The sequence below is a fragment of the Lynx rufus genome, unplaced genomic scaffold (assembly GCF_022079265.1).
Source record: "Lynx rufus isolate CCGP_SWC_20201006 ecotype Redwood Valley unplaced genomic scaffold, mLynRuf1.p SCAF_2, whole genome shotgun sequence".
Taxonomy (NCBI): domain Eukaryota; kingdom Metazoa; phylum Chordata; class Mammalia; order Carnivora; family Felidae; genus Lynx; species Lynx rufus.
The window spans coordinates 210589092-210616897 of record NW_025814834.1 but is presented as its reverse complement, the minus strand read 5'-3'; the positions used below and the strand labels follow the sequence as shown (position 1 = coordinate 210616897).

Genomic DNA, 27806 nt, shown 5'->3' with positions numbered 1-27806 from the left:
TGCCCCTCCTCCATCCACACTGTCTCTGTATTTCTCAAAATAAGTATTTAATAGACTTTAAAAAAAAAGAATAAAAAATTCTCAACAGGAAACTGTTACTTTAGAAAGATTAATGACATGCTAAAAACATGAGAAGAAACACATTCCAAGTTAGGTAATTTGATTACAAATAGCTAAATGCACCACTACCAAATGACAGGTTTTTAAAACTGGGGAGCCCATGGGAATATGACAGTGAGAATAAAAATACATGGTGTTTGCTTTTCCCCTTTTTTGTGTTTTGGGAAAGAAAGGATGATTAGAGAATTGCAGGGTTTTTTTTAGGGAGGCAAGACACCCTCACAACGATAATAGCTAACCCTTGGAACTCTTACTATGGGTCAAGCACTGTCCAATGCTTCTCAGCATAGTAACTCTTTTAATTCTTACAATCTACCTTTGAAGCAGCTACTATTTTTTTTTTAATTTTTTTTTCAACGTTTATTTATTTTTGGGACAGAGAGAGACAGAGCATGAACGGGGGAGGGGCAGAGAGAGAGGGAGACACAGAATCGGAAACAGGCTCCAGGCTCTGAGCCATCAACCCAGAGCCCGACGCGGGGCTCGAACTCACGGACCGCGAGATCGTCACCTGGCTGAAGTCGGACGCTTAACCGACTGCGCCACCCAGGCGCCCCAAAGCAGCTACTATTATTATCTTTTTTTTTTTTTTTTACACTTGAGGAAACTGAAGCACAGAACCCACAAGTAACTTGCATAAGATCACACAAACTTGTTCAAGTTGGAAGTGTCCAAAGTTGAACTTTAAAGTTCAAGGTCTCTACTTCTGTACTGTAGAAAAATAAAGCAGGAATACCGTTTAGGAAGATGCATAAATAAATGTTTAAGGAAATGCTAATGTTTGTATCTGTCATTGAAGACTCAGGAGAACTTTTGTGGTTCTGGTTGGCCAGCTCAGGTGCAGTATTATCAACTAAAACTACCGTTTTAGTTAACAGATGCTTGGAATATGCTTTATGTGAAGGAAAAACTGTAACGATTTTCACCTTATCACATAGAAATAATAAAATGTGTTATGCATCAGATGTTTTTCATCCTCTATTGAGGCATAAAAATATTTTAAGAACTTTAAAAAAAATACGCCATCTGCAATTCATGAAGATTATCAGTCACTTTAAAAAAAAAAAAAAGGTTCTCAGTAATGGCCTGCCCTTAGAAAAGATGGTTCCAAAGAACACACTTTCCCTACTCAGGACGATGACTTCACGTGGACTCTCTCATTGAGTACAAGAGCTAACACGTTGCCCTTAAGAAAAATGGCAACCTTCTGGTTCTTCTGCCTTTTTCCAAGATGGCTTTCTCGATGCTCATGGGCGCTGGCCAGGCGCTTCTTCCGGGCTTGGCAAGGGGCGGGGTCCATTGAGTAAAGCCTTGCGTGCCGGCGCCCGCGACGGAGGCGCGCTTCAGGGCGCAGGCGCGGGGAGGGGGTGGGGGAGGAGGGAGAGCGGCGAGTAAGATGGAAGATGAGGAGGTCGCTGAGAGCTGGGAGGAGGCGGCAGACAGCGGGGTAAGGAGGAGCCGCCGCCGCGGGGCAGGGCCGGGCGGGACCTGGCGTGAGGGAAGCCTCCGGGGAGCGGGCCTGGGGATGGTTCTCCCCAAGGAAGGGCCCCACACGCCGGGCCGGGCGTGGAGGAGAGGCCCCCGGTCCTTGAGCGCCGTGAAGGCCTCTTAAAGGGGCCGCGTTCCATTTCTCCCTCCACTTTCGCCCGGTGCGCTTCCTTACATCCCCCCCGACGTGTGCGTCACCCGGGGCGCCCCACCCGCCATCCAGGGCCTCTTTGCGTGGCCCCCGCGCCCGCTAGCTCTTCCCGGGACTCTCTGGCCCTTCCTCTCCTGTCGCCGCCCACCCCCCCTCCCGAGTCACCATTTTAAAGTTCATGTGCTCTGATGAGGAGCGACACACGGGGGGGGGGGGGTGCCCGGCTCCGGAGAAGAGCAGCGGAGGGCAGGAGGGGAAATTGAGTCATCTCTGGTCCCCTCCACTCTGTGCTAAAATCCCCCATTGCTTTGTGCCTTCCGCCACGGTGGGCGAGTCTGGGGTTTTTTTTTCTCTTTCAGTTTTACTCTGAGAGCCCGTTGCAGGCGGGTCTCCCGGGGACCCCGCCAGAACAACCGAAAGCCCGGTGGGCAGCCCCTCTCCCCGGGGACCCACCCAGCGATCTGAGCCCGGGGCGAAGGTCTTGGAGAGTACTTGCCCGGGTCTGGGGGGGGGGAGGGGGGAGGGGTGCGATTTGTAAAGTAGCCGCATTCCTGGGAGAGGAGGGGGGAAATGGACCCTTCGACTTTGCTTTTGGAGTTTTTGTTTGACTCTAGAAGCTGTAGGGAAATAGTTTATCCCAAGCTGAAACAGCCGGAGCCAATCCTGTTAGGTTTGTGATTCATTTGGGTCTTTTCAGAGTTTGTGGTTCAGTGGTGACCCTTGTGAAGATGCGGAGATAGCCTTTTGGCCTCCCGGCGTTCGTGTCTGTTCAGTGTTGGCTCAAGTGACCTCCACCTTCAAGGTTTATGTGTTGGGAGTGGGGCGCCGAGAGCTGAGTGTACTAGGGTAGAACAGGAGTTTTGTTTGTTTGTATGTATGTATGTATGTATGTATTTATTTATTTATTTACTTATTTTCCCCCAAGCGCCTTTGAGGGTGCTCATCAGAGCTGGAAGAGGCGGAGAAATTGACCCGGCTGCAGAGGGTATCTCTGCGGGAATGTTGGAACTTGGCTTCGCTCGTAGTCTTTTCCCGTGGTTCAGCATTTCTTTCATGGTGTTTCTGTTTTTCCGCTTAGCATAATTAAGAATTTGATGGATTAGTTCGTTCAGAAGGTATTTGATACAGTTCTTATGTGCTGACCATCTTTCTTGGATTTTGACTTGAGTAAGGAGAGCGATTGAAAGATTTTATAGAGAGCAACAGGTGTCTGAGTGTTTATTCAGCAAACATTTTTTGAGTGTCTCTATGTGCTGGACAGTGTGCGTAGCAGTGACTTTGTGCTATAGAATGTAAAATTTCCGGGTACAGGCATTTATTACCTACCACTAATATGAGTGCAGCATTCAGACACGCTTCATGTACACCCTTCTGCAAAAAAAAAAAAAAAAGAAAAAGAAAAAGCCTGGCCTGTAATTTGAATGTGGCTCAAATGATAAGTTTCTTGAGCATCTTGACATTTCTTTGTTTTTTCTGACCTGTTTACAAGAGACATGAGTTTTTCATGTTAGGAAAATAAAAACAAAAATCAATGCAGAAATTCAGAAAATCAATTCAGAAATCTGTGGATTACTTGTGTTTTTCAGAACAGATAAGGATCAGCTAGCCCAGTCCCACATTTTACAGCTGAATGAACCCCAGGGATGTAGGATTTAACTTAGAGCTTTCTAACGTTTGTCCACTACTCTTGACTATATGTTAGTAAAACCCTTTAGAAGTGCCCGGTACAGAGATGGAACCCAAACCTTGCCTTGTTGACATAGGAGCAAAATGCAGGTTCCTTCTGTATCTTTTATGTAACTGAACCACTGAAATAATCTGTAGTTATTGCCCTTTTATAACCAAGGAAACTGAAGTTTAGAGAATAACCTGTCTTGCGCAAGGTTGCACGGATTGGATAGTAAGTAGGGAGCTGGGTTTTGACACCAAAGCCTATCTGACTCCAAGGCAGAGTCCATTCTGTAGCATTTTGCTGTCTCCCTTCCTGGGACCTGTGGAAGACTTGGGAGTTGGGTATTACCTTTATTTTTTCATATGTTTGCTTTCGGCTTATATTTGAAGGCTTTCTTGAATTTGATTCCTCTTTGAATTTCACAAACGGTTTTGTAAATGTGCACCTTTGAAGGAAGGGTGCCAGAGATGGGATGACGTGCTGTGTCCACGTCACTGGGAAACCAACTGATTGTACTTGTCTTTCAGATGTAGCCAGTTGCATATGTAAAAGTTATCCTTTCTAACATTCAAGTGATCCTTTCTAACAACTGAAACTTGGTAATGAGTGTTACGCACTCACCCTTCCAAAAAAACAATCTGGATGGTGAGAAGACTAGTAAATGGGGGTTGACAAATTTTTTAAGTGAACACGCAACCTTTATATAATCTGGAGGTAGTTCTGATCCTTCAAAATAGAGGCTTTTGGGTGATCCCTGCCCTCGGCACCACGAAAAAATTTTGATGTCATACTGGAGGTTTTATTTTGTTTTTTAATGTTTATTTATTTTGAGAGAGACCGCACCTGCCTGTGTTGGAGGTGGAGGACAGGCAGAGAGAGAGAGAGAATCCCAGGCAGGCTCCTGCTATCATCACAGAGCCCACTGCAGGGCTCAATCTCATCGTGAGGTCATGACCTGAGCCAAAATCAAGAGTCAGATGCTTAACCGACTGAACCACCTAGGTGCCCCTGGAATTTCTTACGTGTCAGTACATCTGAGATCGTTTTTTTCTTGCATATTTTCAAAATACTCAATATTGAGTCCTATTGTGTCATTCTGGGGAAGACTCCAAATTGAGAAATACTCCAAATTTTCTGTAAATTGGCTGCCTTTTGCTGTTAGTTAATGTGGTGAACACTGACCTGATATAGAACTATTCCTTTCCTGTTTCCTCCCAAAGAGTCACATTGCCAATCAAAGGACAATTCAAGGAATATAACTTACATCCCACTAAGGAAATGCTTCTTTAAAAATATACTGCCTTTGGGAGAAATGAAAATGTAAATTGAGTTAATTTTGATTCAAACTCTAAATTCTGTCCTTTGTTTTAAGCACATTTCAAGGGACAAATAGAGCATTTTGTAATTGGAAGACATCTTTGTGCGCCAAAAAAAAAAAAATCAGATCAACAGTTTGCTCAGTTTCTGACAGTTTGAAGCTTTATATATTCACATGTTTAGGGAAAAAAAAAAACAACAAAAAAAGGCATAACCTTGTCCATCTTGTTGGTAATGGGCTAACCTGATCCTAGGGGAAGACAGATGGTACATAAATGGAATTGGACTGGTAGCTATGATGCTTTGGCAGCCTCTCTGATTTCTTTGCATCTCAAAGTTGCCTTTTGTCCTTTGCCAAAGGCAAGTCATGTAACTAATTGGAAGAAAATGTATCTTAAGTTAAAGGACGACTAGTCCGTCTTCTGGACTAAGAATTCAAACTTATGTTTACTTTCTACCCTCACTGAACCTCTAAACATTACCCCATCAGCAATGCTGGTTGCCATATAAGTCTATAAGAAAGTGTCAGTAAACTCCAAATACCTACTGTGTATCAGGCACTGGGCACAGGCCAGTGGAGGAGTCAGATGGGTAAAGCAGCGCTTTTCTTTAGAAGAGGCATAGATGGGGTACGATAGCTGGGATCAGAGACAGTCTTGTAGAAAGAAGGTGATGTTTCAGACTACTTGAATTAAGCTGTAGAAAGTCTGGGAGGGGTGGGTAGAGTGTAGGGCCAATGTGGATGTGTATAGGCAGCAAGAGAAGAATGTGCCGCATTGGGAGAGCTACAAATACTTCCTTCTGGCTGTGGGGTAAGGGTTTGGCAGGGCTGAATGGAAAGAGATGAGGCCAGAGAGGTATGCAGGGGCCAGATGGGGAAGGGCCTCGTTGTATTTGGTTCTGGGGAGCTTGGACTTTGTCCTTACAGCACAAGAGAGCTTTGAAGGCTTAATTTTTTTTTTAAAGCAGAGTAGTGGCATATTTGTTTATTAACTTATTTTGAGACAGAGCGTGCGTGTGAGCGCTCTCATGGGGGAGGGGTAAAGACAGAGGGGGAGAGAGAATCCCAATCAGGCCCCATGCAGTCAGCACAGAGCCTAACATGGGGCTTGATCCCACAAACCAGAAGATCATGACTTGAGCCCAAGTCAACAGTCGGATGTTTAACCAACTGAGCCATCCAGGCATCCCTGGCATAGATTTTAATTGAAGAAACAAGAACTTTGATTTACTTCTTGTGTGTGTGTGCGTGTGTGTGTGCACGCAAAAGTGATTTTATTAAAGCTTGGGGACAGGACCCATGGGCAGAAAGAGCTGCCTGATTTACTTCTTATTCTTTAGAGAAGAGGCCATTCTCCCTCCTGGAGCATGGCTTGCACCTTACTTTGGGGTCCTTAGCGCTTCCTGTAACTGCTGTCATTATGGAATATTTACCATAGCTGTGGGTAGTGGGCAGATAACAGTTATTTCAGGGCTACCTGGTGCTGATTTCTTTGTCCTTATAGTAAAGAAGGCATTTAAGATTTGTGGTATTGGAAAGTACAAATCCAGGTGTCCCATGCCTGTGAAGGAGCCGTTTCTTTCTTTTTTTTTTTTTTAATTTTTTTTTTTTAATGTTTATTTATTTTTGAGACAGAGACAGACAGCATGAACGGGGGAGGGTCAGAGAGAGGGAGACACAGAATCCGAAACAGGCTACCGGCTCTGAGCAGTCAGCACAGAGCCCGACGCGGGGCTCGAACTCACGGACCGCGAGATCGTGACCTGGCTGAAGTCGGACGCTTAACCGACTGCGCCACCCAGGCGCCCCAAATGTTTACCTATTTTTGAGAGAGACAGAGACAGGGTATGAGCAGGGGAGGGGCAGAGAGAGAGGGAGACACAGAATCCGAAACAGGCTACCGGCTCTGAGCTGTCAGCACAGAGCCCGACGCGGGGCTCGAACTCACGGACCGCAAGATCGTGACCTGAGCCGAAGTCGGCCGCCCAACCGACTGAGCCACCCAGGCGCCCCTGAAGGAGCCGTGTCTAAGCTGTTCCAGTTCTTTCTGGGAAGATTGGGTCTTAAGGATTGTGATATGCTCAGAGCAGCCTTCTATAAAGCATTTGGCCGGTTGAGACATGATCATGCTGAGCAGTCTGTCCTTGTGATTCTGGAAACAGGTCTGTTTCGTTATGGTTTCAAAGAAACCGTCATGCGCTTTTCACTAGTAACCCCTCTGCTCCTTTCATTGAGGCTGCTTGGGGGGCCTGTTCCCAGCATGCTCTAGGTGTTTGAGACAGCTGCCATGGTTGCTGTGGGCTGGAGATGCAGTCACAGGCCTACTTGCTTTAACTCCTACAACAGGAGAGAACTTAGTGTATGTCTGTAAAGCTTTTGGTAAATACCTGCAAGAGAAAAGGCACTGTTGTCTAGATCTGATGACTCAGATGTGTTCTTGGGGCTACATCTTTCTTTCCAGTTTCCACCCTTATACTGCAGTGGCTTCCCCACAGGTAATGTCCCTTTCTGGCTGTATCAGGTAGAAGCCTTCACCAAGGAGTGGGGTGTTCTTTCCTGCACGCTTGCCCCACAGGAGTAGAAATTATTTTCTGTCAGGACAGTTACTGACTTGGTTTCCTAGGAGAAGACTGAGTTTAGCTACTTGCGTTTGTGGCCAAAATACAGAATGGTGTGTGTGTGTGTGTGTGTGTGTGTGTGTGTGTGTGTGAAGTAGTAACCATAGAGATTTCTCTTGCTGAAGGGTTTTTAACTGGTAGCCTCTACTAAGCATCCTTCTCTGTAACGTTCAGCTCCATGAAGGATGTTTGATGGGAAGACAGAGGTGAAAACCCACCACCGCAGAAATTAGCAACAAATCCTGACCTCAGTCTTTATGTAGATAAAAAATCTTATCCCTGAGGTTAAAACATTTCAAGATGTCCCTCCCAGTAAGTCATCCCCTCCCTGCACCCAAAACTCTTTCCCTTATAAAATGAACACAGGAAATTACAGTCATTCCTTCCTAAAAGGAATAATATGTACGGTTGAAATCGCATTCTTCAGGGTTGTGATCCTTAGACTGTTCGAACTCGAGTCTGGAGAGGTCAAGTTTGTCCTCACTCTCCCTGGACCTTGAGAGCCAAATTCCCAGCCCTTATGCTCTGGCATTTGGCATATTCTTGGCCCAGTACGAGCATTTGTGACCCTCCAGCTCTCAGTGCTGTTTTTGCCACCCAGTTGCACATCTCACTGGTGAGTGGGCTCTGCCCGTAAGCCCACACAGACTCCCAAATCCCGCTGGCCCCTTTTGGAAGGACTTCTTAGATAGCGTCTTAAGGGCTCACTACAGGCTTTGCGGAGCGCATTTTCACATTCATTATCCCAGTCAGTCTCCGTGACCTGGTGATGCGTAGGTGTTTTTATTCCTAGTGTCCGGGAGAGGAAGTCACTTGGTCGGTCTCAGCTCAGCTACTGGCATCCTGAGCCCACACTCTTAGGGACCTTTTTGGACTGTTTGTTTACCTTTGTGTTTCAGCAGATAATTAACCAGTTAACTGCTTTAGGATGTTTAGTTGCTAGTTCCTTTGAAGTATTGTTATTTGTTTCACCTGGGATTGACCTTCTGCCTCTGTAGTCTGATGATGAGTTGATAAATTTCTTGTCTCTGAGAAACTTGAATTTGGTTCCCAAGAGCCAAAAGGACACAGTTGCTGTCAGTTGTTGTTTTAAATTTAAAACAAAACAAAACAAAACTTTTTTAACTTTAATTTTATTTTTAAAGATTTATTTATTTTTGAGAGAGTGCAAGCGGGCAAGGGGCAGAAAGAAGGGGTGGGACAGGAGATCCAAAGCAGGCTGTGTGTCGACAGCATCGAGCCCAATGCGGGGCTTGAACCCACAAGCCACGACATCATGACCTGAGCTGAAGTCAGACGCTTAGCCGACTGAGCCACCCAGGTGCCCCTAAAATTCTGAGTAGCTTCCACACCCAATGTGGGTCTCAAACTCCTGACCCCAAGATTAAGAGGCTCATGCTCCACTGACTGAGCCAGGCAGGCACCCCTGCTGTCGATGTAACACTAAAAACAGTGACTGCAAATGACCTGCTCGTTGAAATCTTGATCATAATTGGGAAATAACATCTGGCCAAGTGAAAAGAGATAATATAAATATCTTTTGCTCAGATCTCTTGAGAAGATTTAACTACTCTGCTTGCTATCTTAAGGATCCCTGTGTCTGTAGTTGCAGACTGGCGGCTCTTGGGTATTCAGCCTATGTACTTTCGCGGGGTGCACGCTTCGTTTATATATTGAATTTGAATGCTTTTCCCTGGGCCTTGGTTGTTCTCCTGTCCTCTGTAGTCCCCACTTTATGTATTGTGTGACCTGTTGTGATCCTTCCTGCTTACTTCATTGGCTCGACCTGGAGGCATTGTGTTTGCTGCCCCTGCTTAGTGCCATGATTCTAAGTAGCCTTTGATGACAGGGCCCTTGGGCCTTTGGATGAAACTTCCTGGTGGTGTAGGGAGGAGGTAAGAATGACTTTGTTCCATCCCCCAGTGTCCAAACGCATTGTATTTCCTCCTGGGAGAGGAGCCTTGCTGTCTTTATAAAAGGAGGAAAGAGCAGGTCACTTCTGCCAGTTAGTGACCCATTTCCTCCATGGCAGTAACAGAAGTCCGAAGGCTAGGCTGACTCTTGAGGTGCCAGGTCTGGTTTTGGGCAGATCACTGCCTACCTTTCTCTCAACTTCCTTTTCCTCTTTTGTCACCTGGGGCTAATAAAATCCCCCTTGCCTGGCAGTGAGGGTTAAATGGAGCACACAGGCGGATGTTGGAGTAGCGAGTACGGTGGTCGTGAGCGTGAGGGCATTCCCCAGCCACTCCAGTAGAGTCTCTGCCTGGTTAGAGTGGCAGGTTCCTAAGACTGGCTGAGAGGTCTCTTTCTTGCTCCCCCTGAGAACTAATACACAGTTTTCTTTGAATTGTAAGGGAAAGGCAATAACAAGCGTAGAGAAAGGGGAGCCCCGTTAGATTCTACCCATTATTTTATTCCAGGGACAGGGCTCGCCACCCTACTCCCCCTCCTGCCCGGTCTGCGCTTTTAAGCTAAAGGGTTGTATGGATTCCCTCCCCCATGGAGACTCTTTGAAGAGGCACTGGAAGCAGAAGGAAACAGTGTCTCAAGATTGCAGTTCTCAGTTTCCGAGGCCCTCCATCCTGGGATACGTCTATATCACCAGACTCGTTCTGTACTGAAGAATTGTTTCCTTTAGGGGACTTCTTCGCAGACTTAAGGTCTGGACTTTGTTGTGGTCTGCCACTGCTGTAGCCCTTCCTGAGAACCCCTCAGCTTGCACTGGCCTGGCCTGGGGTGCAGAGCAGGCAGGGTGGTATTCCCTGTCTGCCTTTATCCTACCTTCGTAGCTCCTGTGGCCACCCGCTAGCCACTCCTGAACGTTTTTGCTTCCTCCTCTTGAGGTTTAGGATTCAGTTTTGTCACTTACAAGTCGAGTGGCCTTAGGCAAGTCATTTAACCACTGAGCATGCAGCACGGCTGTTGTATGTCCCATGGATTATGGTGAGGGTGAGGTGGTGAAGGGAGGGCCAGAGACTTCCTTACACACACCTGCAGCAGGTGCTTGGAGTGTGCTGCCACCACTACTACTGCTGACAAATGCGTGTGACAGCCTCAGCTCTTACTGGGAACACAGGTAGTGTTGCTGTGTTCAGACCCAGATAGACCCAGTTCAGATTCTGGCTCCCCTCCGTACTGTTGTGGAACCATGGTCAAAGTACATAACCTCTCAGAATTGGTTTCTAAATCATTTGTAAAATGCGGCTATCTTTCTCTCTCTTTTAATGTTTTTAAACAAATTTTTTTTAACATTTTACTTATTTTTGAGACAGAGAACAAGTAGGGGAGGGGCAGAGAGAGAGGGAGACAGAGGATCTGAAGCAGGCTCCAGTCTCTGCGCTGTCAGCACAGAGCCTGACGTGGGGCTCGAACTCACCGTGAGATCATGACCTGAAGTCAGACACTTAACCGACTGAGCCACCCAGGCGCCCCCCTCTTAATGTTTACTTTTGAAAGAGGGGGTGCAAGCAAGGGAGGGGAAGAGAGAGGGGGACAGAGGATCCAAAGCAGGCTCCAAGCTGAGACCACAGAGCCTGATGCGGGGCTCGAACTCAATAACCGCAAGATCATGACCTGAGCTGAAACCAGACGCTTAACTGACTACTGAGCCACCCAGGCACCCCAAAATGGGGCTGTATCTCTAGAATCCCTGTTTCACAGGATGGTTCATAATTCATGTGTTGGGTACTGTTTTAGGAGCTATGGACAACTGTAGTGAAAGAACTTTCTTCTCCTAAAACTTGCTTTCTAGTGGAGAAAAATGGACAGTAAACAATAATGTTTTATATACGCATCCAATGAAGAAAAACAAGAGAGATAAAGAACGTAGAAAATGACTGGCAGAGGTGCCATTGTGTGTGGGGAGTGCAGGGGCAGGAAGGTCAGAGAAGGACTCAGTAAAGATAGGCAGAGAGACCTGAAGGGAGTGAGAAAGCAAGTGTGCAGAAGAAGCTGGTGGAAATGCATTCCAGGTAGAGGGAACGGCAAGTGCAAAGGTCCTGAGGCTGGAGCATGCTTGTTTTATTTGAGGAACAGTGTGGCCCAGAGGTAGCAGGGAGCCGGATCCCGTAGAGGCTAGTAGGCTGTGGTGGGTATTACCTTGAAATAGGAAGCCATGTGAGGGTTTTGAGCAGAGGCTGACTTGGTTTTCAAAAGGATTATTCATTCTGGTTGTTACGTGTAAAATAAACTGTCAGGGCAAGAGTGGGAACACGGACTGAAGATGCCATTTCAGCTGTCCTTTCGAGGGCTGTGGTAATTTGGACCAGGGAGGTCACAGTAGCAGAAGCGTTGAGAAAGTTCGGGATCTGTTTTGCAGGTAGAACCGACGTGGGGGATGAAAGACATCAGAGCTGCCGGAAGACTGGGATTTCTGAGGCGGGGTGAGGAGGGGGAGTGTGGGAGGAGCAGGCTTGGGTGAGTGAATGAAGTCAAGAGTTTGGCTTGGGGCCTGGGGAGTTTGGGTCCCTTGTGAAATCAGAGTGGGGGTGGTGAGTCGGCAGCCGTACACCCACTGATGTGTGGAAGGCCGTGGAACCAGATGACATCGCCAAATCAGCCAGCGGAGTCACGGGAGGGGAGGTGCAGACTCTCCAACCTCGGGGCCTGGAGAGGAAGAGGAGCCTGTCCTGTACAGGGGACGTTAACTGTGGGCATGAGAGGAGCCACCAGGGAGCTGGGAGGGGACCGGCAGGCTGGGATGGACAGTACTCTGAGGAGGGAGCAGCGAGCAGTGTTGGACGCTTCAGAGAGGCTGAGTGAAGTGAAGGTGTGGAATTGACCGTTGAGGTCATTGGTGACTCCGGCGGCAAGTTTCAGCAGGACGTGGGGGGGGGGGGGGTGTAGAGAGCAAGATTGATAGAGTTGTGAGTGTCACTTAGAGCAGGGCCTGGGCTGAACATTGGGTACTGGGCGAGTGCTGGTTGCTGGCACACCAAAATGACAGGACCCGCCACAGTAGGATATGCACATCAGTAAACGGCATGCCCCTTGCCTCTTGGGTCCCTAAGGTGCTCAGTTGCTAGTTGCTGAATTTTTTTTTTTTAAACGTTTAATTCATTTTTGAGAGACAGACAGAGCATGAGCAGGGAAGGGGCAGAGAGGGAGACACAGAATCCGAAGCAGGCTCCAGGCTCTGAGCTGTCAGCACAGAGCCCGACCCGGGACTCGAACTCACAAACTGCGAGATCCTGACCTGAGCCGAAGTCAGACGCTCAATGGACTGAGCCACCCAGGCGCCCCAGCTAGTTGCTGAAATATTAAATGTATAACAGATACATCTTATTCTAAGATTGTATCTCAAGCAGTGTTGTCTAAGCGAAGTACCATGTTAGCCACGCGTGTGATTTAAAACTTCCCCAAAGCCACATTTAAAAAGTATAAGGAAACAGGTGGAATGGACTTTAATATTTTTTTAAGTTTTATTTATTTAAGTAATCTCTATACACCCAGCATAGGTCTTGAACTCACAACCCTGAGATCAAGAGTCGCATGCTCTACCAACTAAGTCAGCCAGGCACTCTGGCTCAAATTCAGTAATTTGAATATTTAAATGAAAAAAATTTTAATGTTTATTTTATTTCTGAGAGAGAGAGAGAGAGAGACAGAGCACGAGCAGGGGAGGGGCAGAGAGAGAGGGAGACACAGAGCCCAACCTGGTGCTCGAACCCATCAACTGCAAGTTCGTGACCTGAAGTCGGACGCTCAACCAACTGAGCCACCCAGGCGCCCCTGAATATTTTAAATGGAATGCAGCATACCCCAAATAGTATCACGGTCAGCACATAATCAATATTGAAAATATGTTAATGAGCTGTTTTACACTTTTTTTTTTTTTTTGTCATAAGTCTGGGAAGTCTGCTGTGCATTCGGCATTTACAGCACATCTCAGTTGAGACTGACCACGTGTGAAGTGCTCACCAGCCACGTGTGGCAGTGGCCACTGGACCGGGTGGCGTGGCTGGAAAATGTGCCCAAAGGATTTCCTTTTCCTGGGCAGGTGCAGAGAGCTCCTGAAAGCCTTGAGAACTTGGGAGGGAAAGTGGGAAGTGGCTTCCCTTCCAAGCAAGTGAGAATTATTTTGTCTCTGCAGCATATCCTCCCCACCCCCCCCCAAGCCCTTCATGGTTTTCTGGAGCCCCTGGTTTCTTCAAATTTGTACCTTGCTGGTCCTGGAAAGTGTAGCTGACTTTCTGCAGCAGCTTTTCAAGTTGCATGGATACCACCTAATAAAGACCTTTGCTGAATGTAGCTCAAGTAATATCCAATGGATTTCAGTTGAAGTTATCTCTTATTTGGGGTCCCTTTTTTTTCCCCATTTTCCTTTCCCTCTATTCATGTTTTTATCCTCTTTCTCCCCAGTGTTTCTGTGCCTCTCTCTCTTTCTTGAAAGTCTGTTCTTTAGGTCTCTACCATTTTCTCTGACTCCTAACAGGTTCACCACCTCCCCATTTCTCTCTCCACAATGCTGTCTGTACAGCTAGCACAGCGACTGTGGTTCCCTACCAGTCTTCTCCCTCCTGGCTGGGCTCTCCTCTTCAGCAGAGGTTGCCTTATCTCTGGGCATCCAGCTTCTGGCACGTCTCCTACCTTACAGTCAATTTGCCACAAAATGCTTGCCTCCAACTTTTTTCTTTTTCTTTTTCTTTTCTTTTTCTTTTTTTTTGTCACAGTGAAGCAAAAGGACAATGGCTTTTGAGATACATTAACAAAGTGTAGACTTCCTTAGGGAGGGAATTTTAAAACTATCCTGTGCCCCCACAGTGACCCATTTAATGTGGAATGTTTTCCTTGCTGTGGGAATAGCAGAGAAGGGAGGAGTGTTCTGTGTTCCTTCAAAGAGACTAACCTGTCTGTATTAAAAAAGGGCAACTGATGAAGTCATGGCCCGGATGTCTTGTCTCTCAACTTCTGAACTCTGCCTTTTTCAAGATTTTACTTTTTTCTCTCAAGATTTTACTTTTAAGTAATCTCTGCACCCAACTTGAGGCTCAAACCCACAACCCCAAGATAAGAGTCACATGCCCCACTGGCTGAGCCAACCAGCAAAAAGCTTTTTTTTTTTTTACTTAATCAATCATGTTTGCCCAGGAGTTGACTTAGTGTTTTGAACCTGACTATGTTCCTGAATGAAACATCGCTGTAGAATCAAACCTGGAGTGGTAAGACATTGGGGGCTTCTCTCCCTGGGTTAGCCAGGGTCAGTAGATGAAGCACTGTCCACTGCCACAGCACTGACGTAGAGAAACAAGGCAGGGGCTGAAACAGAGAGTTAACAGAGTTGGTGTGAAGGTGGTTTGGAAAAGTGTGTGGATCGCACGCCTGGACTTGAAATGGCCAGCGGTGTGCTCCAAAAGTACACCCCGTTTTATCTGATGGTGTTAAACCAGATTTTGCTGTCTGTAACTATGAATTCTTGTGCTTCCCTCCTAAGTGAAATTGAGGCTCTCCCAGGAATAGGCAGAATCCCATCCAGATGGGTGATCTGGGAGACACAGGTGCCTTGCTGGGGACACAGAAGGCCCTGTAGCCAGGGGAGTGGGTGCTGAGGTCCTGCCCAAGACTTCCGGAGACCAGGCCCAGCCTGGCACTGTCGTCCGTGCTGGGAGTTCAGGGCCACACATGTTGGAACGAGGCCTGCCTTCTTCCCAGCATCTTCTCTGCGTTTTGCTGAAACGGTGTCATTATGTTCGTCAGGATCTGTCAGGCTCCAGTTCTGAGAGAAACCCTGTACCCAGGGCTCAGTCTCTTCTTAGATTTCCCCCAGTGTCTGTGGACGTGTGCTCCCCAATTTGGGATAGCGGGACACGACCAGACAAGCCTGTGGGACACAGTGGTTCACAGAGAGCCTGAGGAGAAAATCAGAAAATGTCATCTTCTGAAATGGAAACTGACAAAGAGAAGCAAATCATCTGAGAAAAGTCACTTAAATAGTAACTTTGGGTGATAAAAAGAGGTTATTTCCTAACTCAGGGCCAGGAACCTCCATTTAATACAAGGTTTCTTGAATTCTTAGAAGTTGTGTTCGTCGCACTGGTGAGCAAGGATTCTGGTTATCAGAGGAGGGGGTGCGGTAGAGGAGCAGGATAATCAACGTCTTTGGCACTGAGTTGGGGGGAGGCTGGGAGTGGACAGCAGCAGGTCAGGCACCAGAAAGGGCGGGACACAGTGTAGCAGAGGATTTGTGTTTGTTTGCTGTCTATTGTGAGTTTGGCTAGTTTGTTTTCATTTATGTTGGGGAGAGTGTGTGCTCAAGCGGGGGAGGGGCAGAGGGGTGCAGAGGATCCAAAGCGGGCTCTTCACTGAAAGCAGTGAGCCTGATGTGGGGTTCAGACCCAAAAACCATGAGATCATGGCCTGACCCAAGTTGGATACTTAGCTGACTGAGCCACCCAGGTGCCCGGAGAGAGAGAGAATCTTAAGCACAGAGCCCGTTGTGGAGCTGGCTCTCATGACCCTGGGATCATGACCTGAGCAAAAATCAACAGTCAGACGCTCAACCCACTGAGCCACCCAAGCACCCCAAGTTTGGCTAGTTTGAATCAGTCCCCCAGGGCTTCATCCATCACCTCTAGGTAAACTGATAAAGTCTGTTTCTTGAATATTCAGGTCTGAGAGTATGGCTGTGATGATGATGAACTTGAACTTGCTGTAATTTGCCCCAAGGCCCAGAGTAGCCTGTTTATTTCTCTCCTTTGCCTTTCTTCCACTTCGCTCCCCTTCTCACCTTTCTTTTTTTTCCTTTCTCATTCCCCTCTTAGTGCCACAGCAGTGAATCTGTCATTGTAACCTGCCTCCCCTTGCACATTCATCCCTATCCTGGTGTCTCCTTTGTTCCTTTTGAAAGAGGTGGCTGCGTAACAGATTAGGCTGAGGTGTCCCTTCTCTGCTCTTCCCTTCATATGCCTCTGTTCCCCAGCTTTCTGGGGGTGAGGGGGCTCACAAGTGTAAGCGTTCCAAGGTTAAGGGCATCAGCAGCCATTGAGGCTGTGCTTTTTCCCTCAGGTGAGTCGAATTTGCAGGTGTTGTGTCTGATTCATTCACCTGTGGCCATGGCCTCTCCTTTGCCTCCCACAAAGGACCAGTGCTGTCCACAACTACCTTGCTCCCCACTGTGGTTCTTCACGACCTCCTGCTTCCACTCCTTTCCTTCTGGTTTTGCTTGTTCTCTCGGACCAAGAAGGGTTTACCTCATTTTTGTAGAGATGTAGCCCCACAGGGCAAGTGATACCTGTGTTTAGTAATAGCAAACCATTTTTGTTTTTTGTTTGTTTTTTTACATTTATTTATTTTGAGAGAGGGAGAGAGAATCCCAAGCAAGTTCCATGCTGCCGGCACAGAGTCCGACGCAGGGCTCAATCCGACAAACCGTGAGATCGTGACCTCATGGTCAAGAGCCAAGATCAAGAGTCAGGCACTTAACCGACTGAGCCATCCAGGTGCCCCTGCAACAGCAGACCTTTTGCTTAGGATTTTGACCCAAAGAGGAGACCCCTTACCACCCCCCCTCTACCCCCCGCCCCACCATCAGAACACAGCACGTTGTCTTCTGGAGTCTACTCAGTGCTACTTGGCAAAAAATAGCCAGGAAAAGTCATGGGACTTTTTCTTAGCACCTTACCTCTGATATGCTTATGCTCTAACACTTGCCTTGTGTCCTGGTGACCCCTCATGGCTCCGAGAAGTCATAGAGTGATAAGCTTATGTATGGGTTTCTTTCACTACCTGTGGAGGTTGAGCCTCTAACACGGAAGCCTTGACTTTGGGCCAGAGTTCTGTTCATCCTCATGAAAAGAGAAGGTGCCCTTAGGTGATAAGGTTTCTTGTTGGGTCCACATCCAGATGCTTCCTCACACAGCATCCTGGGGCCTTTGAATTCCACTGGGCTGTTGCATCTTTGGAGAAGACAAGCATTCTCCTTGCAGCGCACCCGGTAGGAAAGTTTTGGCTTGGTGCAGCTCTTCAGAGCACGAGACTGAGAGCAGATCCCTTGCAAGGCCTTGTCCAAAAAGAGAATGGACTGACTCATGATACCTGGATAGACTCCAGAGGGAGTTGCAGTGCCCTCTCTGTTTGCGGGCAGGGCACTCCCTCTTAGCGGGGCCAGCTCTGGGCACACTGGTGTCCAGCTGGCCATCTGGACGTAGTCAGGATCAGCTTTCTACCGAAGCTGTTGGGATTTATATCCCATTCTCTAATCCGATGGAAGAATTCGTCCTCAGCTCTGATAAGCCATCCTGCCTGATGTGATGGAGCTTGAAGGGAGTGTTAGTTATTGGAGTGCCGGAGAGCAGTGTGGAATTCAGGGGAGATGAGGAAGAGAAGACCAGCATCCAATGGCTTTACCATCTCCAGGGATTCAAGCGCTTGTGGGGTTGTAGCAGCATCAGGCAGGGCCCCAAAAGGCCTTAGGTGTTGGGCTGCCTCTATGATTTACTACTCTGTGACGTTGAGTATGTTAACTTAACCTCCCTGAGCCACATCACCTTCATCTGACAGAACAGGATAAAAGCTCTTTTGTCCATCAAACCAGGGATGTGTGACCGGAAATGAGTGTTTGGGGGAAGTGTCTTGACAATCCTAAAGTATTATATTGACATAGGTCATTATTTCTAAATTTTTTTTAATGTTTTTATTTATTTTTGAGACAGAGACAGAGCACGAGCAGGGGAGGGGCAGAGAGAGAGGGAGACACAGACTCCGAAGCAGGCTCCAGGCTCCGAGCTGTCCTCACAGAGCCCCAGGCTGGGCTCGAACTCACAAATAGTGAGATCGTGATCTGAGCCGAAGTCGGATGCCCAACCGGTTGAGCCAACCAGGCACCCCAGACGTAGGTCATTATTTCTAAAGCCAGTAGCTTATATTATATGCCAGGGATGCTGGTTACATTCTAATTTGGGGACAGAGGCCCATTTACTCATACATGGTCCATACATAATGCCCTCTTGAAGGGTTTTTCTTACCCAGGCTCCATTTGCTGGGCATGGGCAGATTCTGTCTTCCCGGAGGCCGTACGGAAAAAAAGGAAGCAGTTTGTTTTCCTGAGCGTCTCCTGGATGGGACCTCTCAGATTCAACTAAAGTAATGTGTATTCATTTTACCACAGTTAAAAAAAAAAAAAAAGACTCCTGTGTTAGGCTCCTTTGCCTATATGCCTTACTTGGCCCTCATCATAATATGAAAGTGAGAGTTCATGTAATAAAGTTTAAAAATGTAGAGCTTTCCCATGAAAATCTTGAGTTTGGTCTTGCTCTGGCCCTGTAAGCCAAGGCTCTGCTGCCTGGACTGTGGAGGCATTTGGTTCTGACCTTGTCTGAAGGCCTCTAAATCCCACAGATGTTAAACCTTGCATTTATGATGGAGACACTTGAGTAGGAAGTGTTATTTTCAGATTGGAGCAAAATGATAACACTGTGGAGTTTTAAAACTGTGAGTTACTTGAAGAAGGCCTTGAAAAGTCCTTAAATGGTAATAGACATCAGACTAATGTGAGACATAGTATCTACTCAGGTTATAACACTGGTATTCATTAAAAAAAAAAAATTAGAACAATTAATTCTGACACAGACTGTGCTGTGGCGTGGATTCTCTTTGCGTGTCTGTTAGTTCACAGGAAACATCCAGGCCGTTCTCCCAATCTCCGTGTCCCTTTTCCATTCAGTCATTAGAGTTGTTGAGTGCCAGCCTGGGTTCTAAGCTTGAGTGAGTTTTCCATCTAGTGGCTTCCTAGCCCCTCCAGGGAGTTGAGGGGATCCTCAGAATGCAGTCCGTTGTGCTTGCCTTAATACACTTGGGGTATGTCCTAAAAACAAAAACATATAAACACAGCTCAGCACCTATCAGAATGAACGTCAGTGTCAAACTGGATTGAAATCTGGCTTTGTATGGTTAGTCCAGCTTCACAGTGTTTATAAGAAGGAGACAAAAGTAAGAGTGTGGAAAGATGAGAAGGAAAATAGGGAAACGTTCCAGGGAATACTAACCAAAAGAAAACTTGGCATGGCTTTATTAATATTAAATAATGGATTTTTTTTAAAATTTATCTTTTATTTTTATTTTTAATTTTATTTTTAATTTTTTAAAATTTACATCCAAATTAGTTAGCATATAGTGCAACTATGATTTCAGGAGTAGATTGATTCCTTAGTGCCCCTTACCCATTTAGCCCATCCCCCCTCCCGTAACCCTCAGTTTGTTCTCCGTGTTTATGAGTTTAAATAATAGATTTTAAAGCAAAGAAGATCATTTCATAATAACAAATGGGACAAGTTACTAGAAGATAATCTTTGATTTTTTTTCCGGAGTCGATACATGTAGCAAATCAGCAAGAATTTAGAAGTTCTGAACATTATAGTTAACTAGCTTGAACCGTACCCATCAACTGTAGAATATAGCCCTTTTCAGGACATGGGGAACATTCCTGAAAACTGGCTACGCACTGGGCCCTGGGGTGGATCTCAGTGCATTTCAGAGACTTGACTGGCAGTTAAGGCAGTGATTCTTAACATTTTGCAAGTTAACAACAACTTTGAAAATCCTGCATACCCTATAAGTCAAGATTCTCAACCTCAGCACTACTGACATTTGGGGCTAGGCAGTTTTTTGCTGTGGGAGCTGTTCTGTGCATTGTACCACTTTAGCAGCATGGCATCCTGGGCTCTACCCACTGGGTGCCAGTAGCACGTCCCCTCTAATATTGGGGGTGGGGGGGAATGCGTCTCCAGACATTGCTAAATTGTCTTGTGGTGGGCAGAACCACCCCTGGTTGAGAACCACTCTGATAATAAGTCTTTTTTTCAGAGAGAGAACCTAATTGTTTCATACGGTTTTTTCCTTCTTCAGTAGCTGAATGGTGCTGTCCTCACTGAGGACAGCTGAGTGGGATGTTTGTAAGAAAAAGCAGTGGGACAGCCAAGGGGTCTGAAGGTTTGGTGCTTGCTCTGTGCACAGCTCCCCTGTCCAGTGTACAGACCCTTGTGCGTGAGGGCGTGGAGGCATCAGAGTTCCTGGCCCTGAGGGCTCACTGCTGTCCAGTGTCCCAGATGTGAGACTTCTGTTTTGTTCTGGGCCTTTGGCTAGGTGCTAGTCACAGAGTTCAAGTCCATACGGGGGGGGTGGGGGGTGGGGAGGGAAGGCTATACATTTGTGATATATGTGATTATGAAGGAATGTAGAAGAGGGAGAGCTTATGTCTGAGAAGCAGGTGATTAACTGTACGGGACCAGAGAAGACTTTACCAAGGAGAGGCAGACATCAGGCTGGGTGTCGCAGGAGAAATGGAAGTTTGCAAAGGGAAGGTGGATCAGCGTGCGGGGTTCTGGGGGTTAGTAACAGCTCAGTTTCACAGTGATGTAAAACAGGAACAGAAGATAAAGGAAGGTGTGGGTGAGGCGTGCTTAGGAACTTGGACTTGATCTGACAAGCGGTCTAGGGGGTTTTAATGGGGAAACAACCAGATTTGTGTTTACAAAGTTGATTTGAGTGGCTCTGTGAAGGACAGATTGGAGGCTAGGAGACTAGTTGGAAGCTATACAAAGAACCCAGCTGCATGATGAGGTCTAGAAGTATCACCGTGGCCATGGGGATGGAGGGAGATGAACCCTCAGGGAGTCAGTTCCCGAGCCCCAGAGTCTAGTAAAGGGAGGTCTGCATCCGTTACCTCAAAGGAAACAGTAATGTCCCTGGTCAGAGGACACCATCCTTAGCTCTGAAAATAAAGACATAAGTTTTTATCTAAGAGAGATTTTTTTCCACTTTTTATATACATTTTTTTCCTCTAGGAAATAGACAGACGGTTGGAAAAAAAACTGAAGATCACACAAAAGGAGAGGTAAGGCTGCTGTCTGGTCTGAGGGCTCATGCTCTGCCGTGTGAGAGCTGGGCAGTCAGTGGTATTGTCCAGGTGGCCATTAGGTTTAGCAGGGCAGGCTCCCGGGCAGGCTTCTGAGCGTGTCCCTCAAGGACATGGTGGTTTGAGGCTTTGAGAGTAAGGCTGGAGTGTCGCATCTGCCTTCTGGCTTCGTGTGTACCCTGTGTGAGGTGGTCTGGTAGAAAGTGGGGAGGTGGTGAGTCAGAAAACTTAGGTTTTAGGCCTGGCTGTGTTCCAGTTGCTCTGAGGTTTGGGACAAGTTGTTTTGCCCTCTGGACACCAGTTTCTTTCTCTGTGACATAACGAGATTGGGCAGATGATTTCTCTGGGCCCTCTGTGACGTGGTGGCTAAGGGCATTGTGGGGGTATTCTGGAAGAAAAGATGCTCAGAAATTCTCGAAGACTTTTTAAGGGTACCCCCCGACAGGGGAGAGGGTGGGTTTCAGAGCAGGTGAAATTGACCTCAGCAGTCTGACTTTGGGCTTAGGTAACCTGTTGGCTTCCCACAGGGACTAGCGGCAGGGAGGAGGAGGAGAGGACCTCTCTGGACTTATCATTCCCCAGGGGACGCCGGGGTGCCCTGCCTGCCTGCTAGTTTCCTGGCTTCCTGCCTCTTTGATCAGATTGCTGGCTCCTTGTCTGTCTGCTCGTCTCAGCAGCTGCACTGAAGTCTGGTTACAGTCCCCTTGCCACACTGTTCCTGTCCCCCCCGGGACCTCCCCTGGCGGCAGCTGAGTTCACCAGCCCCTTCCCCTCCTGACAACCGTGGCTCTGAAAACAGGCCCCCTGCAGGCTGTTTGGTTCTGAAGAGAAGCTAGTTGGCTGCTCTGGGGAGGGTCTTTGTGGCTACTGAGAGGTGGTCACTCCTGCCCGGATCCCTTTTTTCTCTTGTGGCTTTCGTTTCTTTCCCTCTCCTGTGTTGTTTTCCACCTCTCCTTGTGGACTCGTTGCCTGATGTGCACACCCAACAGCCTTGGACAGTGCTTCTCCTCTGAGCAATGTCAAGCACTGTCTCTGGGATCGTCCTTCACCCCAGCCCCGCCGCGTCCAGGATACCAGAGAGCCCGGGTGAGGGAAGTGTCTCTGCTCAGAACCTCTTCTGGAGAGATGACCCAGTTGTCTGGTGTAGCTGGTCTCTGGGAGGCACAGGTCACTTACCAGAAGGCTGAGGCAGTTTGGTAAATCCTATCCTGATGCCAGGCAGGGACGGTGGAGTGGGCTCCTTTGTAGTGTTTGACTGGTGTGGGCACATGTGGAAGGCTGTGGCTGGAGCGAACACTTTGCTGACCCCTAAGCTAAGGGCTCCTGCTACGCCAGCCTGTTACACTCTGCTCTGTGTGTAGGGAAGTCGGGATTTTAACTGACATCATTGGATTCTGGGCACGAAATGTTTTGCCACAGGGGCAAACAGTGGTTGGTGCGACTGTGAACCCGGGTGTAGAAGTCCCAGAATGAGATGGTGCTCCCGCCCCATTTGCCTGGGGTGAGGTCTGAGGAGCAGGCCTGAGGACGACGTGAGCTTGTGGCAAGGTTGCTCTTTTGAGACGCCCAGGAGTGAGAGTTCTGCTGTCTGGTCTGAGGCCAGAGAACAACGGGTAGAATTAGGAGGAGGGAGGGGAAGGTGATGGGGCTGGTTGAGGGACGTGGATGGGGCCTCCGAAGTCAGGGGTAGGACTTGTGAAGCTCTGTTTGCTCTTTGTCAGCAGGAAATCCAAATCTCCTCCCAAAGTGCCCATTGTGATTCAGGACGATAGCCTTCCCACGGGGCCCCCTCCACAGATCCGCATCCTCAAGAGGCCCACCAGCAACGGTGTGGTCAGCAGCCCCAACTCCACCAGCAGGCCAGCCCTTCCTGTCAAGTCCCTAGCACAGCGGGAGGCAGAGTACGCCGAGGCCCGGAAGCGGATCCTGGGCAGTGCCAGCCCCGAGGAGGAACAGGAAAAACCCATCCTCGACAGGTGAGTGTAGCTGGCAGGGCTGACCATCGACCACTCTGCCCGAGCACCTTACAGGGGAGAAGGGGGGGCAGCCTGGCTGCACGTGGAGGAATGAGAAGCAGGCAGAATCGGGGCTGGAACCAGGGCGGCTCCAGCTGCCGGCCCTGGCCTGGTGGGCAAGTTCAGTGTCTGCTGCGTTGGCTCAGGACCGCAAGCTTTGAGGCTGTGGTTTGCTGGCGGGCTGCCTCTGCAGGCACCGGGGGGCGGTGTGGCACGGAGGTTAAAGGCATGGACTTTGGGTCAGAATCTGCCATTTCCTTCCACTTAGGGCTGCCTGACCTCTCTGTCCCCTCATAGCCTAACATATGGGGGGAATGGGATGACACAGTACCTGCCCCGTCAACTCGTTGTACAAGTAAATGAGCGTGGCATTCTGAGAACCTCACCTCGCACAGTGGATGGCGCCCCGCGAAGTGCTTAGATGTTATTATCTTCTGGGTCTCAGAATAGCTCTTTGTAATGTTTTATGGATTTTCTGAATCCTTTTTCGTCCCTGGCACTTTTTTCTTTGCAGTCCGAGAGGTTGCATTATGTAAACGTGTCACCTCTTGCTAAAGCTAAAGCAGTATTTGTTAAAATAGCCTCTTTCTTGGGGCGCCTGGGTGGCTCAGTCGGTTGGGCGTCCAACTTCGGCTCAGGTCACGATCTCGCGGTCCGTGAGTTCGAGCCCCGCGTCGGGCTCTGTGCTGAGAGCTCGGAGCCCGAACCTGTTTCGGATTCCGTGTCTCCCTCTCTCTCTGACCCTCCCCCGTTCATGCTCTGTCTCTCTCTGTCTCGAAAATAAATAAACGTTAAAAAAAATTTTTTTTAAATAGCCTCTTTCCGACTTTGGGAGGCCTCCTTGGGCTAGCTGTTCTGGGGCTTACACCTTCTTCCCATCCCTCCATTAGTTTGATAGACTTTTCTTCTCTAAGCCTTCACTTGGCAGAGTAGAAAAAGTCTGTTCCCTTTTAGTCTTCTGTGTCAATAGGAGTCAACCATTAACCTCATAATTTGGAGAGAAGCAAGAGGGCAGCAGTGGCTGATGCTGGATCCCTCTGCTGAGCTCTTGCTTTGGGGGCTTCACCTTTGCTTGATACTCTGACAAGTCTGTGCCACACGATTCTGTGGGGGCTGAGCTGCCTGAGGTCACTGCCTCTGGACAAGATGGGCCCTTGAGCGCTCCCCTTGCCCTCTAGATTCGGAGAAGAAGCGCTGTTAGCACTCAAGGTGAATGTAGACCACCTGCCCCACCTACCCACGGGGGCTTCCCAGCTTGGAACAAGGCCCCCTGAGTCCACATGTCAGAGACACGAGGTCAGGGAGCCAGAGTTGGCTGATAGCCACTTTGGCCTCTGCCCCAGCTGCAGTTTTAAGATTTGGTTTTAAGATTTGGGGACGTCTTTGGGGCGCCTGGGTGGCTCAGTCGGTTAAGCGTCCGACTTCAGCTCAAGTCATGATCTCGCAGTTCGTGGGTTCGAGCCCCGCGTCGGGCTCTGTGCTGACTGCTCAGAGCCTGGGGTCTGCTTCGGATTCTGTGTCTCCCTCTCTCTCTGCCCCTCCCCATTCACTCTCTGTCTCAATAATAAATAAACGTTAAAAAAGTTAAAAAAAAAAAAGATTTGGGGACCTCTTTGATGTCCTTTTTCAGGCCTCCCTCTGATCTTCTTCCCTCCAGGCCAACCAGGATCTCCCAACCCGAGGACAGCAGGCAGCCCAATAATGTGATCAGACAGCCTTTGGGTCCAGATGGGTCACAAGGCTTCAAACAACGCAGATAAATGCGTGCAGGAAAGGATGCTGCCGCTGCCGCCGTCACCGCCTCTTGGGTCGTCCGCCACGGGTCGCACTGCCGTGGCAGACAGCTGGACTTGAGCAGAGGGAACGACCTGACTTACTTGCACTGTGATCCCCTTTGCTCCGCCCACTGTGACCTTGAACCCCATGCACTGTGACCTCCCTCCTTCCCCCCCCTTCCCACTGTGATTGGCACGTCTATAAGGGCTGTCCCAAGTCAATGGAAAGGGAAAGGGTGGGGGTTAGGGGAGGGTTGGGGGGACCCGCAAAGGACTCAGTAGAGAGTCAGACAGTGCCACTTGGCCACTTGGGGTAAAGCCAGTGCCAGCAATAACAGTTTATCATGCTCATTAATTTTGGGATTTCAAAACACAGATGAGAACTCCCACCACCCACCCCCAAGTGCATGTCTTTCATCACTTAAAAGCAAGTTCCATTTGAAAATATCCTTTCTTTTTTTTTTTTTTTTCTCCTTCCTATTTTTTGTTTGTTTATACAAATCTCTGATTTGCAAGAAAAAGTGCATGGGAGGGGTTTTAGCAGTTTAATGAATTTTTAATTGAGAAAGGGTAGTTTGGTAGTCTACTTAAAAATGTTTCTGGGAAATTCACTAGAAACATTAACCAATAGGTTTTTGGTGAGCTTAGCTTCTGTATTCCTACTGCCGCCCAGAAAAGGGGCAGGGCTCTGCAGCCCCCAGGACAGATGAGCACCCCATGCCTATACCTCCCTCCCCCAGCTGAGTCCCAGGGGCATCTTGGCCCTATCTGAGACTGGGCTAGCTCTACAGGCTCAGAGAGCCTGGGGGAGGGTGCTAACCCCACCTCTAGTATTCTGGGAGTTAGGGAAAGTGAACAGACTTCCCCTTCCCATACCCCTCAGGGCGGTTTCCTGCCAGCCAGGCTTGCTCCTTCTAGAAGGGAGCAGGGACTGAGATGCACTCCGAGCTCAGAAGTAAGGGGTGTGAGACTTGCTCAGTGTTTGGCTGTTAGCACAAGGAGAGCCAGGAGAGAGTGGCTCCAGGACTTTGCACCTCCTGCCTAGTGTGCTTGGAAGGTGGAGAGATCTTCCCACTCCGGAGGGTCTGTGAGCACCGTCTCTGCGGATGGCACCAGCTCAGTAACCGTTCGTGGTACATTTCCTTTGTGAAATCACTACCTTGGGAGCAGACCATTCTGAATACATTTGGGAAAAGGCAAGCTGTGCATTGCAAAGATTGGTGATGACAGACTGGTTTCCCATAAACCCAGGCGACCCTTCACCCATTTTTCCGGAGCGGGGGCTTGGAATGAAGTCAGTTTCCCCCTCTGTCCCTGGAGCCTAGAGATTTGCTTTGGCCCTTTAAGGTGGAAGAGGCTAAGAGGGCACTGCCCGGAGCAGCTGTGTGTGTGTACAATCTGGGTCCTCTCAGGCTTTCTGGTCTCTTCCGTTGCACTGCGCCTTATCCCTCAGCCAGCCGGATGGCCTCCCCGCTCAGTGGATGAGTTTTGGAGTGGGCGGTATGACGTTTTGTGATTAGGGCAGCTTGTGGTGGCCAAGGTGGCAAGCATGGTTCTGCAGGCTCACTCCGCCTTTGGTTCACCTGGCTCTCAGCCCTGCCCTGTGGGAATGTAGGCCGGGCCCAGCAAGCCCGCTGCACCTCCCGCTTAGGAAGGGCCGGCTGCCAGTCGAAGCAGCAGCTAGTCCGTAGCACAGCCTTATAACCGTGAGAAGCCAGGAAATTGCCCGCGAGCAGAGCTGGAACAGAACTTCAGTCATGGAGAACCCACAGGGCGTTGGGTTTTGCCCATGGGCCGTTCTGAGGAGGGATTCCCTCCGGGAGTGGGCAAGGGAGAAAGTTGGCTGCTGTCTTTGTAGTTCCCCTGCCCTGACCGAGTTTCCTCATTCTAGATGTATAGTGTCCGTCCCTCATGTAATAGTGGTTTCTGGCCCAAGATGAGACCGTCCTTTCAGTTGGAGACGGGCACAGAGGTAGGCCAGGTGGCACGGCCAGGAGTGCCGATGCGCAGCCGTCGGGACCACCTGTTCTTGCCCACCCCTCCCCTAGTGGGAGCCAATGGGAAGGCTGGCTGATGGGCGTCTGTGGATTGACGATGGAGTAGGGACGGGTGTTCCCACCTCCCTCTGGCCAAAGATGCGGCTCTGCCCGCTGTGTGCCTGCCACCAGCCACCAGCGGTCGTACCCTTGGCTTCCCAGATGGAGAGGTGGCAGGCAAGATTTTAAAAAGAAAGAAAAAAGTGAAAATGAACTGTATTGTGTTGGGGGGAGGCAGGAGGGGAGATGGGAGAATGGTTTGGATTTTGTGTGTGGGTTGTTTTTGTTTTTTTTGTTTTTTTGTTTTTGTTTTTTTGGTAGTTGTCTGTAACTTTCCTTAAGTGCTTTTTTTTTTTTTTAATTTTTTTTTTTTTTTTTAAAGTAAGCTGCAGGCTTTGGCTTGGAAAACCCCAGGGGGATGGGGGGCAGAAACCTGAGGCTGCTGCCCCTTTATCTGCCTTCATGGTACTGTCCCCTTCCCCCAGCTCCTCCATGACCCCGTGAGCCAGGCCTCAGACCTTCCAGCTAACCGCTTCCCATGAGCCACTATTCTGATGTCAGCCTATAACCAAAGGAGCTGGGGGTCCGGGCCTGGTGACCAACCCTTCTCAGCCCACTCAATCAGGGTGCTCCCCACCTGCAGGCAGGAGGCAACACCCTATCTGCTACCATCAGCCCCTTCCAGAGCCCACTGCCCCGCCCTGCCCTGTCCAGCCCAGCCATACCCTGCTCTGCCCCATGTGGGGATGCTCTGCTCAGGGATG

General features: G+C 48.7%; 1 protein-coding gene across 2 annotated transcripts; it reads left to right on the top strand.

Moving 5' to 3' along the window:
* Nucleotides 1–1497: 1497 nt before the first annotated feature.
* SZRD1 (SUZ RNA binding domain containing 1) lies at nucleotides 1498–25664 on the top strand. Of its 2 annotated transcripts, none has more exons than XM_047082816.1 (4): nucleotides 1498–1567; nucleotides 21146–21195; nucleotides 22941–23192; nucleotides 24889–25664. In XM_047082816.1, exons 1-4 carry the CDS (start codon nucleotides 1517–1519, stop codon nucleotides 24989–24991), a joined length of 456 nt encoding a protein of 151 aa, XP_046938772.1. In that variant the 5' UTR covers nucleotides 1498–1516; the 3' UTR covers nucleotides 24992–25664. The 2 variants fall into 2 exon arrangements, with proteins under 2 accessions (XP_046938772.1, XP_046938771.1); XM_047082815.1 differs by having other exon boundaries at nucleotides 22938–23192.
* Nucleotides 25665–27806: the final 2142 nt, after the last annotated feature.

Excerpts from the sequence above, each read along its gene's own strand:
- SZRD1 (XM_047082815.1), top strand. The coding sequence starts at position 1,517 with ATGGAAGATGAGGAGGTCGCTGAGAGCTGGGAGGAGGCGGCAGACAGC. Across the intron at positions 1,568-21,145 it reads AGGAGGCGGCAGACAGCGGG|GAAATAGACAGACGGTTGGA; the intron begins GTAAGGAGGAGC and ends TTTTTCCTCTAG. Across the intron at positions 21,196-22,937 it reads AAGATCACACAAAAGGAGAG|CAGGAAATCCAAATCTCCTC; the intron begins GTAAGGCTGCTG and ends GCTCTTTGTCAG.